Source organism: Limulus polyphemus, unplaced genomic scaffold, assembly GCF_000517525.1.
Source record: "Limulus polyphemus unplaced genomic scaffold, Limulus_polyphemus-2.1.2 Scaffold1152, whole genome shotgun sequence".
NCBI lineage: Eukaryota > Metazoa > Arthropoda > Merostomata > Xiphosura > Limulidae > Limulus > Limulus polyphemus.
In genome coordinates, this window is record NW_013666762.1 from 72,104 (window position 1) to 87,056 (window position 14,953).

General features: G+C 32.2%; 1 protein-coding gene across 2 annotated transcripts in view; it reads right to left on the bottom strand.

The window, feature by feature from the left end:
• Window positions 1-14,953, bottom strand: part of LOC106462367 (OTU domain-containing protein 7B-like) — a 45,178-nt gene that overhangs the window by 19,573 nt on the left and 10,652 nt on the right. Inside the window, exons 1-3 of one of the 2 annotated variants that reach the window (XM_022389616.1) lie at window positions 13,407-13,762; window positions 8,339-8,424; window positions 145-387 (exon numbers count right to left, since the gene is read on the bottom strand). In XM_022389616.1, the coding sequence (XP_022245324.1) occupies window positions 145-387; window positions 8,339-8,424; window positions 13,407-13,477 (400 nt within the window). In that variant the 5' untranslated portion in view covers window positions 13,478-13,762. Of the gene's footprint in view, window positions 1-144; window positions 388-8,338; window positions 8,425-13,406; window positions 13,763-14,953 lie in introns of those variants that run through there. The other variant, XM_013922284.2, reaches the window with a different exon arrangement.

Here is a 14,953-nt window from a genome sequence, read left to right on the forward strand (position 1 = left end):
TTGAAAGGCACTCTGTAAAAGATCATGGTTTCCACACTTTGACCCCCTCCCCCCCTCATGCATATAGAGTCAATCTGAACAGTTGTGTTCACTAGGCAACAATTCTACAGCACAGCTATAAAGTATAATAATCTGACTACTTACATACAGCTTCTTCCACTCCTAATCCATTCAATCTTTGTGATATGGGTTTGCTTGAAGGGCCAGCCTCAGGAGTATCTGTTGCAAGTAATGAATAGTGGTGATTTAAAATGTCCTTCGTTTGAATGGAATCAATTCCTGTTAAGTTGTTAGAAGCTTTGGTTACGGAGCTATTTTCTGAGGATACAGGAATTCCTTTCAAGAAGTAGAAAGCTGACAGGGCTGCTTGTAAGTCCCAATCATGAGCTACATTTAGAGAGACAGAATAAGTGACTTGTGTAGTGGTTGAAAAAATATGTGAAAGATAAGGGAAGAATGGACTGTTAATTGGAACTTAAAAAAAAGATATAAGCATATATTTATACAAAAGTGAAATTATCATAAATATAAATGTATATTTTATTATTGAAAATGATAAGCATTCAACTACTATACTGTATAAGGTTTAAGCAAGCTTTTACAATTGTGTCTACAATTATTACACTTCTATATTGTATAGTTTCTGAAAATTCTACAATTTCTTTTATATGATATCTAATATAAAAATAAATCTAACGAACATGATATAATTTGCACAAAACAAGAAAGGTGAAATTTTACATGACATAAAAACATCTTGTATAATTAAATATGGAATCTTATCATTTCTCTTTGAGTTTGAAAATTTTCTAACCAGTTACTTTTCATGCTTCAACTGATTCATGACCAATTACATGGTTTCACTCAAAAGAGTCTATGAGGTTTAAAAACTGTTGATGTCACATTGTGGAGCTAACACAGATCACAAGATTAATTAAGCCTATATTTTATGCTGTGTTGAGTTTGTATAGTTTACTCATGCACTATAAGGCTGATGAATATTAAATCAGTTCTCTCCTTCAGAACAAATACATTAAATAATCCAGAAGAGATGACACTGAGATTCCTACCTCATCTCACATGCAGATTCAGACAGGAAGTAAAAACCTATTTTTACACAAAACTTTAGGAATAACATACAACTTGACAGGAATGATATTAATATAAGATAAGTAGGAACGACTGAGGATTTGTGTTGCTACAGAGTGGGACTTGTGTGTTTTTATGTGCACAACAGTTAAATAGAAACAAATAATTCTCATGGAATCAACATACCCTTGTACTTGTACTCTAAGCCTATCAGTATGTCTAATATTTATCCATAATTTTATGTTTAATAATTAATTATTTCTTCAAGCTACCTAATTTTCTGTAAAATTTTTATTACAATGCAACTTTAATACCTATCAACTAAATTCCTCATTTTTCCATATTCCTCATATTAGAAATTACTGTTAAAGATCCTCTTAAAAAATACTTCTCAGTGGGTTAGAACTACCATCTTTATTAAAATAACAGTAAAGAAAGTAATTAACATTCATATACATACACTATTTCAAACAATACAGCTTTAATTATAATATAAAACCTTTTTACAAATTTAGCATCTTACAGAAATTTATAACTTTTTTTTCTCTACGAAACATATCTGATATTGTGCTTTACTACCAAAATTTTAAAGAAAATTTCTAGAAACATTTTCATATACTGAAAATGTATTTCTGATAGGTACTTACACGCTCTCACATAAATAGCTATTCTTGTTCAGTGCTGATATGCAAAACATTTTTTGCCCATGCCACATTCCTTAAATCTCCCACATCTGGAATTGACTGATTTCAATGTGTCTCGCATGCAAACCATCATGCGGTAACCATCCACAAATAAGAATGTGACATACTCTCTTGATGCATGTGACTCCCTCTATTCAATTCTACCAAACTATCACTTCTTGTTTTGGCAGAAAATGGAAGCACCGGTTTTCAGTGGGGAGGAATGGTAGGAAGTGTTGAGAGGAGATAAGTACCTGTCGGAAGTACATTTACAGTAAAGAAAAATTATAACTTCTGATACAATGCATTACCTCCTCTCACATAAATAACTAGAATCCCACATTGAACAGGTGGAGGGACTGGTGTGAGGGAGAGAAAGAAGCATCCTCTGAAAGTGTCCAAAGGACATTCCCAAAGACATCTTCAGAGTTAAAAATCATAAGTGGGAGACAGTACCACTTCTAAACTAGGTATACTCTTCGCCCATTGTAGAAAGATGTTGCATATATTGGCAGAAAATCAGAGGAGCACATCCAAATGGGAGAGAACTATGGCAGGATAGTGATCTGGACCATACATTATATATTAAAGTTATGAAACTCAATCCCAGAAAACATAGAAGTAGCTGAGATTAATGGATGTGCCCTAGGTGTAGAGTGGCTAGGGCACGACAGACAGTACACACTGTACTACATCCAAAAACCATGTCACTGGGAACCAACATCCATGCAAGGGTAGGATGAGGGATCCCAAATGAAGGAGTGAACTACAATTTTGATGGTTCACTCCAATTATACATAGTGGAAGACATCTCGTCATCTACACCAGCAGAACACCACCACCCTACTCGAACTGAATGGTTTTATCATTATCACATTCAGGAGGATGCCTCCATGGTCCACCACCCCGGCAGCTTGTAACTGGAAAGTGGTAAGGACTCTCAAACGCCACTAGAATTAAAGGGGGAGAAAGCACAGTGGAGAGTCTGGAGGAACGAAAACACCCGAGACACTGTAATGGGTGACCACAAAACCCTATTTTGAAAAGCAGACCATACTGATTTATTCAATACATGGTATGGCAAGGATGGGCAGCTATCCCCTTCTGCTTTATCCATATAGTCTGTGGGTGAGTATGGTCCAGGACAGGCAAATGTGCGAAGCAAGCCTATCTTGAGGATAAACTTACAAGCGATCTTGTGGAACACCTCATTTCTGCAGTGTATGTTGCATGGTCATGGAATTATAATGGTTAAGTCATCATGGCCTTACAGTGTGGCTTTTACTAGTTTAAGTATACCTGGACAGGCACCATTCGCCACATATTGGGATCCATAAAAAAAAAGAGAAGGAGATGCCCCTGAAAATAAGAGGTATATGTATATATACTAAAAGGTAACTTACCCAGTTACAGTCTTACAAAAGAGTGAAGGATAGCAACAGGTGGATGATGGAATCCCAACAAGAAAGAAACAGCTACCTAAAGTAAAGAATGGGAGATGAACATATGAGGAGTAGTTCCAACAGACGACAGTTTGGACATGCAGGGAAAAGGGAAGGTGCATGATCTGAGGGAGGAATCGATGATGGAAAGAAGGATACAAACAATAAAAAGCCAATCAAAGCACAATCCAAACCAAATAGGTCAGGGAGGAAGGAAAAATAAATCACAGACAAAGCAGATGGTGGAAAAATCGAAAGGAATATACCACATGAGCCCTGAACTGGAGGTAAATAAAAAATTATTCACAACAAAGAAAACAATCAACCCGAAACAGCAAGAGAAACCCAGATTTATGCCAGCCAAGAAATCAACTAGAAGGACCTGAACTGGAGTGACATGGATGAACAAACATTTTGGGAAAAAAACTGACATGAGAAACTGAATGTAATCCTGTCTGAACATATTGGGTTTCTTGCTTTCTTCCCCTCTTCTGGATTGTTTCTCTTCCTTGATGCTCATCTCCATTGGTTTGGGATGTGGCTTGATCTGTAGTAGTCTTCAGGATTATGGTCTCCAGGCGAATGTTCTTATTCCCTTGACACCCTGGCACTTTATCCAGTCCAATGTGCTTTCATTCACTCTCTTTATTCTTTCCGGATTTGACTAATCGTGTTTCATTTCAACTATTTGACAGTGGTGGCTTCTATCACTCGCCCAGGGAATGTTCTTTCTTGTTCCTTTTGTAATAGACAGTGGATTTCCCTTTTTGAACTCACGTATTTTCTCAGTTTTTGTCCTCGTTGCTCTTGCCTTTCCAGTCCTTTCACATTTTCTTCCTAGGAGTGACCTCTTGATTCTTCAAAGTTTTATGGCTCTACCTCCTGTGGGGTACTCCTACACATGAAATTTTTGATTTTTTTTATCAATTCCCAATTAATTCCTTTTTTCCTTTTTGGCCTCTAGGTCATCATCCCCTTGCCCTGACTGTCAACATCATAGGGGATATGAAAATCTATCAACTCGTATAGAAGAAGAGAAAAGGAAAAAAAATTTAAAGGAAAATCAATTGAGGGTCCCAATAAAGGAGGTATCCCACAAAATCCCTAAATATAGGTGGAACACCTATGAAAGGAAGTGAAAGGTAAACATTACCTGTAGAAGAGTAGATTGGGTAAAGTGAAACTGAAAAACTAGGTAGGGGAGAAAATGGTAGGGATTAACAGAGATACAAAGGACATAAAACCAAGAAGAAAATCTGATGGTAAGCTAAGGCAAAAAGAATTAAAGCCTGAATGTGGTGAGGTTTGCAAGTACCCAATCTCAAAAGAGACAAAAAAATCATAAAGAAACAATGTCAGGAGAAGGGTATTCATGTCTAAAAGAAAAGCTAAGTAGATTCTGCAGTAGAGGCCTGGAATGCAGTCTATGATAAGGTGGAGGAAAACTGAAAATCTAGGCTGTATGAAATGGGTTCAGCCATTATAGAAGGAAGGAAGTAATATTTGGAGCAGGTGGGGTGGACCCTATCCAACAGGGGCCCACATAAACGAAATTAAGGGTAAGATGTGTAAAGTATAAATTAAACAAAATGAAGGGTAAGAAATTAACAGACTTTTTAAGCCTAAGCTAACAATATATTTAACATAATTAGCAATAATCCTCAAGTAAAACTACAAGTAAACTGAAAATAACAGACACAAAGACTATCACTAAGCTCTAAAATTAAAATATTAACCTAACAATAAGTATAATAACGAAAATTAAATAAATGGGAATTTATAAAATGAAATAAGTGTGTACGAACAGTAACCTATGTATAAGACCTGATGTATGGAAGAAAAACAATATAGTTAAATGAATGATTGGTATCCCAATAAGATGAGTTACAGGTAATCCTAAAATAACAAAGACCCCTAGTATCAGTGGTATAGGAGAAAAGATACAACTAAGCCTGATTTCTAACCTGAACTGGACTACAAGTATCAACTAAACTTACAAAACTTATATTATACAATTCAAATAATTACAGATAATAATATTAAAAATATTCAAAAACCATATCAATATAATGTCTTATTTTTTCAAAGTCGGTGGACTGTATATCAAAATGTTTGGGCCAACAAACTCGAAGTGAGGCCCAACAATTATTAGCTCCTTTGTTGACCAATCTCCCGATGAAGTAAAGCTGAAAATCTTCTCATGGAGTACTCCGATCTGAAGCCAGTGTAAAAATGCGAATAGAATGTATAACCTCTGAAGCAGTAACATAAAATTCAAAAAGCAAAATGAATAACCAAACACAACTGCGTTGGCATAAACAAAGAACAAGTTTTTGTAATGAAGTACTAAATTCCATAACCGGACAGAAATATAAAATAATTCCACTTTGGAATAACTCAACCAGTTACAAATGTTACTATTGTTTAGTAAAGAGTAAATTCGTTGAGAGAAATTAATACAAAGATATGGAAAAAACTAAAATAAAACACTTGAAGAGAACACAAACTAAATGTTAGAACACGAGTATTGCCACAGCGATAGTTCAGTAGAATTGAATAAAGGGAGTCACTTGCATCAAGAGGGTATGTCGCACTCTTATTTGTGAAAAGTCGTTGCATGATGATTTGCAAGTAAGACATATTGGAATCAGTCAATTCCAGATGTGGGAGATTCCAGGCTTGTAGTATGGGCAAAAAATGTTTTGCATATCAGTACTGAATGAGAATAGCTAATATACAGTATTGGGAATGTATTAAATATCAATATCTGATTACCTACAAACTTCCAGCATGAAAGCAAATTTAAAATCTAGCTTACTAATTAGGAATATATAAATGGGCTCAAATGGGATAATAATCCAATACAATATGTACACAAAAAATTTGAAATGTACTATAGTAAATAACAATTTCCATTGCCTATTTAAAAATAAACCACTTAAAATTCTAATAATTCACCATATGCATCTAATGTTTACACTTACCCCAATTCTACTACTTGCCAGCACTATTTCTACATAGTGTGTACCATTTAAATAACCATTTACAAAATAAACATAGTAAACAAAAAAAAATAGAGTTGCCAAAAAGACTATTAAAGAAGGCATTTATTTCATTAATATTACAAATTACTAAAGCTGGATGATCAACTTGATTAATTAATTAGTTACGAGCATCAGTTACATCCACTAGTAGTGCATAAAATAACTGTTTAAACAAAATCATGATTAAATCAATTAATGTCACAAAAATAATCAACTAATTGAAATTACCGTATGTGGTTAGTACTGTTTTTGATTATGCCAACTATCGAAGTAATTGAAATGTTGGCATTATGATTTCTCATCATTATTTTTGACTAATTCAAGATTCTTCAGCTTAATAAATTAGTTTCATGACTCAAGAAAATGAACAAATAACTGAAATTAGTGTCTCACGTGAGAATAATCAGTTAGTTGTATGTAAATAAGGAGACTGACAATTAATTGATCATCAAATTCCACTAATCACACAGCTCTACAAAAATCGATTAGTTAAATGTCAACAATTAATGAGACAATTAATTGATTATCAAATTCCACTGATCATTCAGTTATACAAGTTATTTGTGTAAAAAAAAAATATTTATATGGCCATTTCAGTGTTTTGAACAGTAATGATATGAAAATTTAAGCAAGCCACTTATATAAAAAGAAAGGTTTTCTCAGACTAATGCTGCACTAGAACCTTGTTTCATTTGTCTTGTTAAAACCTTTTTGATCATAAGATGGAGGACAGAAAAATAATGTTTTAGAAAGAACACAATCATTATTCTTGAAAATCCAAAATTAGACGCAGTTTACAAAAATTTCCAAAAATATATTTTGAGACCATCAAAAATCAATTACAATCTAAAAATGTAGATGATCCTTATATGACTAACGTTAAACAGCTGGTTTAGGGAATACACCTGTTTGAAGTCTACAATTTAAAATTACTATGTACACTCACATAATTGACTTAACTGAATACAAAATAGTGAAGGTGTTGTATTAATTTTTTTACTTTAAGAATATAACAATATACAGATTTTCCCCAGAAATATACATACTTATTTTAAAAAAAAACATATTTTATCAACGTTTCAGTTGTAAACCTTTATCAAGAGACTGCACACTATTGTGAAAGCTCAGAAATTTTGAAGATATACTACTGCTGTTATCACAGCAGTGTACACAGTCTACTGACAAAGGTACGTAACTAATATACTTATTTCCTGGACATAAAAATGTCAGCATTTCTATCATAAATGTTCAAACATCTCCAGTCAATACCATATTTTTAAAGACAGTAAATATAAATTTTTCTAATTGGCTTTAAAGAATGGAGTTACCGGAAGTATCTAAATATTTAGTACTAAATTGGCTAAAAGTACAACAGTTTTACCAACAAATTTCTAGTCTTCCAGATTTTTGTCTAACACGAAAAAGAAAACTTGTCAATACAGTTAACATAGACAATAACTAGAAATAATCAACTTTTTCAACATATAATCTGATGAATAAACACTATATGTCATACATAATTCACACAAAATCTTACTTTTATTGTCTATTAGACACCAAAACAAACTTAATGGTGAGACTTCCTATAATTTAATACACGTAACAGATGTTATATCAAACACATTATTCTCATGTAAGACAGGTTATGTGTACATACACAGTTTGTTCTATCAATTGTTTTTGTGTTCATTTTAAAATGTTTATACAAAACTTAAATTTACATTGTATGCTTGAATCATAAATTAATTTAACAAATGAAATTAACAGTTACATATCTGTGAAGATATTAAAGCTTCTTCTTTGTTTAACAAAAAGTAATTTATGAGGGTATTTTTATCATAGTGCAAAACAGCTCAACATTTTTTGTGTTAAAATTCAATTTTCCAATTGTTCATGATGATGATGATGTTCCAAAATGATTTGTGCCACTATACCAAGTTCCCTTTAGTGTTATGTTATTACACAAATATATGTATTCTATCAAAACAAATACAGATTCACCAAACTAAGTGATCTACCCAGCAATTCCATATTAATGTGTAATATAAAATTTTAAATTATTAATGTAAAATTTTCTTACCATCTAAGATGTCCCTTGCTAGTCCTGGTTCTGCAGAGGTCCGAGTTACGAACTCTGACAAGATAATGTCCATTCCGCATGATGCCCTAAGTATATAAACTCATTAAAAATAACCTGAGCAGAAGAAAATATATACTGTAAAAACAATGATATGTAACAATCAATTCCTTTGCTTTAATACCCTTAATATCTTCTACACTACTGCAGTATTATCTAAAGTGATGACTAACCTATCTATCAAAGAATGAGTGAAGAAGAGAATGATAAATATTCTTCACTAGTTAAAATTGTTTAAAAAGAATAATTTTAAAACCAGACAGACATCCAAAGAAATATTTAATTATTTGAGAATATAAGGATAAGATTCATTCAGTTGAATATAAGTGTACTAATTAAAAAGAAAACTGATCATGGATCCATCAATCTGGATACTTAGATTTAGAGATTATGTAAGATTTCCAAGTTGTGTTTAAAACATTAGCATGCTACAATCTAAAAAAATATATATGTATATATATCTTGTTGTCATTACATAAATTGGAAAATGCTTAGGAGAGCAGAGCTTTTTCAGCTGCTTAGAAGATAATGATCCCATTGTTTGCTGATAGCAAAAGGGATTTGTCTATTTACAAGAAGTGAGCCTTAGTATTTACTTTATTTCAAAGTCCAATCTTTCTGTTCTAATTTCAAAACCAGGTATATTATCATGTAAATTATAAAGTTTCACATAAAAAGTTGTTATTAAATTCAGAAAAAAAAACATAGTGCAATTAAAACACATCTAATAAAACAGTAAGATGTTCCAAATGATCAAATATTTTGGGTCAAGAATTTGTATAAATGTTTTAAAAAAGCCTTCATATTGCAACTCTGATTAGATATTTAATATATATTTATAGAAATTTTGAACTGACAGTTTGTACATTTAATATATATTGACTTCTCTTCCATAATACAAGTTTTAGGTTCTTGATACATTTTTACCTTTTGATTAGTTTATATAAATTTCTTGCTGTTAATTCATCTATTTTTTTTCAACCTTCAATACTATTTAAAAAAAACAATATATTACCATTAGTGTCAACCAAAAAAATCTCTGCCAAAATTAAGATGGGGTCAATATAATCACTAATAAATAGAAAATTGTTTTCTTTAATCTGTTTAGTAATATAACTGTTCTTGGAAAAATAAACACTATAAGTTATTTTCATCTCTTTTGTTTTCAGGCATGTTAATTATAATAACTAATGTGTTTTCCCATTCAGTACTAAGTTATAGATTATCAAGTTACATAATAAAAAGTTTCACATTTTAAGAAATCTCATGTCTTCAATCACATCATGTAAGTCTTCAGAGGTTTAATGAATGATCAAACTTTCACTACACTAAAATAACTAGTAGAACTGCATATCAATAGTTATCTGGCAATATGATACAATACACATACCTTTTGAATAATACATTTTTTCAAAAGAACAGTAAAAAAATAAGACAAAGAATTATCAAAAAATGCTGTTTGTTCATTTTTGCATGATTTAGATGCAGATATTTCACACTTTTGATTTTTAAATGGCTACAGCATCAACCAGTTTGTAATCATCCACTACTTTTCTTGTGTACTGTCTTTCAAACTGGTTCATAATGCCTTGCTTAAGTAGCTCCTGCCCTTTGGAGTAGTGATCCCAAAAATATCTTATTAATTCATAACTGAAAAGAATAGCTTGGATTATTTATGTAATAACTCTACTAAACTTATACATTTGTAGAAATGTCATTTGTAATAAGATTTTTCTGAATGTATTGTAACATGCCCAGATTCTACCAATACATCAAAATAAAGGAATATGGATCAACTTGGGGTCCCAGGACCATCCAGATAAAGACCTGCAACAAGTCTTGGCCCAGCCTTCATAAACAAAGTGTGGCATTTTGTAACAGGTAAGGGCCTATGAACAAAAAGGTCAGTGGCAAAAGCCATCCATATGCCCTAAGCAACAGTATGAAACATAATCAAGAAGTATCTCTATCTGGAAAAGCATCACAATTCATGTGTACACAAATTGCTTCAACAACATATTTGTTCAACTGCTGCATATCTAAAGCAGCTCGAGAATGAAATGGATATGCATGCTACTACATCAAAAGCAGTGCTTAAGAATTTCTGAGTTACTGGACTGTTAAAATGGGTGATAAGAAACTGTTAACCTCATAAATAAGATGGCTTATGGAAAGTATGCACAAAGTGTGCTTTAGATATGACTGTCTTATGATTGAGTCTTGCAATGAAAACTATGCTGTAGGACTGTTGTTAATGTGTACAGTCATCAGACAGAATATGACCAAATGTGGCAACATGGACTGTAATAATGATGTGGTGAGACTCCAAAATTATTTTAATATAACATACTAAACCTCAGTACTTGATACTATAATGCTATACAGAACAAGGGGTGTTTCTTTAGACTTTTGATAATGTGTATGACACCTAATACTATAATGCTGAGCCTAGCATGGCATGGTAGTTAGGCACTCAACTCACAATCTGAAGATCACAAATTTGAATCCCAATCCCCAAACATGCTCATCCTATATCATTGTTGACTGAGCTAGCTAGCTACATGGGTGTAGACATTCTTGGCTTATTAAATTACCAGTTGATCATATTATGCTTACAATTTCTAATGTGATCACCAATGCATTAAAAGTACATAAAAATCTTGTAAGAGAAACTAGTGTTAGTCTTAGATTCCATTAGACACAATTTAAGTGGTGTAACTATGTGACTAAACTTTTGCATAATACTAATGGAGATTACACATACTGATTGACTGCAATCACAACCATAGTTTTACTATGACTATAGATAGTGGTATGCTCTTGTAAACTAATGGTTTGGTTAATGTCAAAAACAATATATATGTCTCTCTTACATGTGAATATACAAGATAATGTTGTTATGATTCATATTTTATGATTCGATAATGTCATCATATCACATTCAGCAATGTTAAACAGAATCTCATTTAATGGCTTCTATAGAAAGGTATACACACAAAATAGTTTGAAGTACATAAAATCATACTGTTTTATACAAATATAGAGTAATATGAAAATAAGCAATGTGTTTTCATGCTCTTGCAAAGTTGTGTATGAAGTCAATATTGATCAAAAAAGACTCAGAAACCCAATGAGAGATTTTCCCATTACCCAACATAAATATTTTCTTTTAATAATATATGTATGTTGGGAAGATCTTTTAATAAACTATTATCACTAAAACTTTCAAACACTCCTTCATAAATTTTTAATACAAATAGCATTTTTATTAATGTCAAGAAGGTAAAATTTTTGAAAGTGCCTTCAAACAGAAGGTGGTAAGTAATGTCAATACATAACAAAGCTTACAAATCAGACATAGCTTCTTAAAACAGTTCTCCATCAAAAGAGGACTTATACATATAAAAGAAACAAACAGCAAGTGACACTTAAACATTCGTGCTAAGCTGTAAGTGAAATTTTTTAATATCATAACTAATGACTTTATATATTTTAATTTTTATAGTAAAATGCTGAAGTAATAAAAAATACATACAGTTACACATACCATTTGGAATTTTCAAATTCTATCATAACATATTTTTTCCTTGTATGTGTATAACGTGACAAAAATATTTTTAAAATATTCAAACAATGCTAACTTTTATCTGACTTGTTAAACTGGAAAGTACAGCACTACATCTGTGTATTTTACAATAGTGTGTGTGCACCATCTAACCATTCAGTCAGATTTTATAAAAATGTGTATACTTGACAGTAGTGTGTGCAACATCTAACCATTCATCAAATTTTATAAAAATGTGTGTACTTTACAATAGTGTGTGCACCATCTAACCATTCAGTCAGATTTTATAAAAATGTGTATACTTGACAGTAGTGTGTGCACCATCTAACCATTCAGTCAAATTTTATAAAAATGTGTGTACTCGACAGTAGTATGTGCACCATCTAACCATTCAATCAAATTTTATAAAAATGTGTATACTGGACAGTAGTGCGTGCACCATCTAACCATTCAGTCAGATTTTATAAAAGTATGTGTACTTGACAGCAGTGTGTGTGCACCATCTAACCATTCAGTCAAATTTTATAAAAATGTGTGTACTTGACAGTAGTGTGTGCACCATCTAACCATTCAGTCAGATTTTATAAAAGTATGTGTACTTGACAGCAGTGTGTGTGTGTGTGTGTGCACCATCTAACCATTCAGTCAGATTTTATAAAAATGTTCTATCAAACATGTTGAAAAAGAGGATCAACATTTCCACAAAATGAGAATTTTTTTAACACTTCAAAGAAAGTTTATAATAAAAATACTTTTACTTGTAAAAAAAGATCTTAAAATTGAGATTCTTCTAAACATTTACTAGTGTACCTACCTTTCTACATTTAATTCAAATTATGTTCAAACATTCTACATGTATCTTAAGAAATTCCATAAATATGGTTTCTCCTTGCTTTTCTTTTGTATAGGTTTTAGTCTCTTTAAAAGTTTCAATAAAAACATGGAAATATCAAAAAAGTAAACACATATTAAGAAAAAATCAGGCTTCTGAATGGAGGATGAAAATTAATGCACAATATTTTGATGCATTGACATGCAGGTATTCCTAACTCATCTCGCATTGATTTAATTAGAAAATACGTTTTTCTCCTCTCTCTCTCTCCCCCTCACACATACACAAAAACAAATTAAAACTTACAAATATAATATTAATCCTATAAAAGGTAATTACAAAAGTCAAATGGTAAACTAGACAGTCTACCCTGCATGTCAAAATATACGGATTACAAAAATCATAATGTCTGAAACCAGAAACAAATACTTAATTTTACCTGTAATAATACATAAATTAAGACTTAACTTTTTCAATTTTTTAAACACGTTATTAAAAATCATGGAAAACAATTCTACAGTGCTTTAAGTTTAAAAATGTTATCCAAATACAATATATATTGACTCACACTAAATTAAATATCAAAAAAGCAATAACAAAATACGCATCCTCACCTTCCTGCCAAAGGGCTGTTACGTTTTGCTCTACCACTACTAGGGTAACTCACACATATGATACATGCCATCACGTACACTAACCAATGCCTTCACTTGGTGATTTCAGATGCACGTAGGTAAGTTTTCACGTCCAACTCGTGCCATGTAACGTGGCACAACCATAACTGTTCTCTTAGTTCGCACCAAATTACAAAAAATTCTCTACTCGAGGTGCTTTCTACCTCTATACTTTAATACTAGCTTCTCACCGCGTTAACTTTATGATTCATTTTGTGACTATCAATAAAGTAACGTCGGCGAACGACGAAGTAATCAAGAAAGAGTGCAGGCGGTACGGACGACTAACCACCTGGCTCGAGTGACCCGATGTGTTGGCACTTTGCCCACCTATCGCAGCATATACAATATTGATCGAACTGTACGATATGTTTTAAATTCTCTGCACCGTTTTAGTGCCCCGCCCAATATCAATTGCACATGTAACTTAGGTGCTTTACATGGAGGGGGAAAAACAAGTGTAGAAGTAACGATAATCGTGATACCAATGCCATTAAAACGTTCCAAACTAGCAATTGATCAATCCCGAATTTCCAAGACCAGCCAAGTTTAGTGAAATTGACTATAAGTTGCCCCAAGTGAAATAATGTAACAGTACTAAATATAATTACAATTATAGTTTGTATCAAATATCATATCACGTTGCATTGTGAAACACTACACAAATTACAAGTTGTTGTTTGTTATTCACAGAGCTACACGGTTTCTAACAGTATAATTCCGCTGTGCCACTGGGGGCCAGAAATTACAAGATTGAAATAGATTTCAACAGTTTAAAATTCCCCGAAAACAGGTATATTAAAACATTTCTTATGGTACATTGTAATCTGCCTCGGTCGATTCGCCTGCTAACTGGAAGTAGGTAATAATCTAAAGTGGAAAGTTAGGGCAACTTTAGAAAAAAAAACTGCAGCTTAATCTTACCATTTAATAAGTTAATAATGTTTAACACATTCTTTAAATCACTAGTTCTCTCTTTAAGTGTTTGACATTGCTCACGGCAGCACAGTACACAAACAAACGTTACATAACTGATAAAACACTACGACCCCACACAGGATCGAGAACTGTTCCCACACTTATTGCAGGACAGTGTACAAACAAACGTTACATCTATATATATAAAAGAGGAAGTTTGTTTATTTGTTCGCTATAGGAAATCAAACGGTTGAACTTACAAATTTTAAAATAACTTCATAATAACCAGTTTTTACAAGAAATTTAATGGTGCTATTTATTTTGTATTTGGTGTAGTAAGAAATTGACAATTAATGATTATTACGACATTTTTTTTGTAATAAACATTCAAACATAAGCACGTTTTGCACATAGAAAGCGTTATGGCGGAAGACATTCAGATTACCTTGCTGTCAATTCAGTATTTCCAAAAACAGTTTTCTTTCATAAAGTGTTTTAGTAACTTTGTAAATTGCAAATTATTGTTTAGTGATACAGGTGATTATGCCACCCAAGAAACGCCCTTTCTA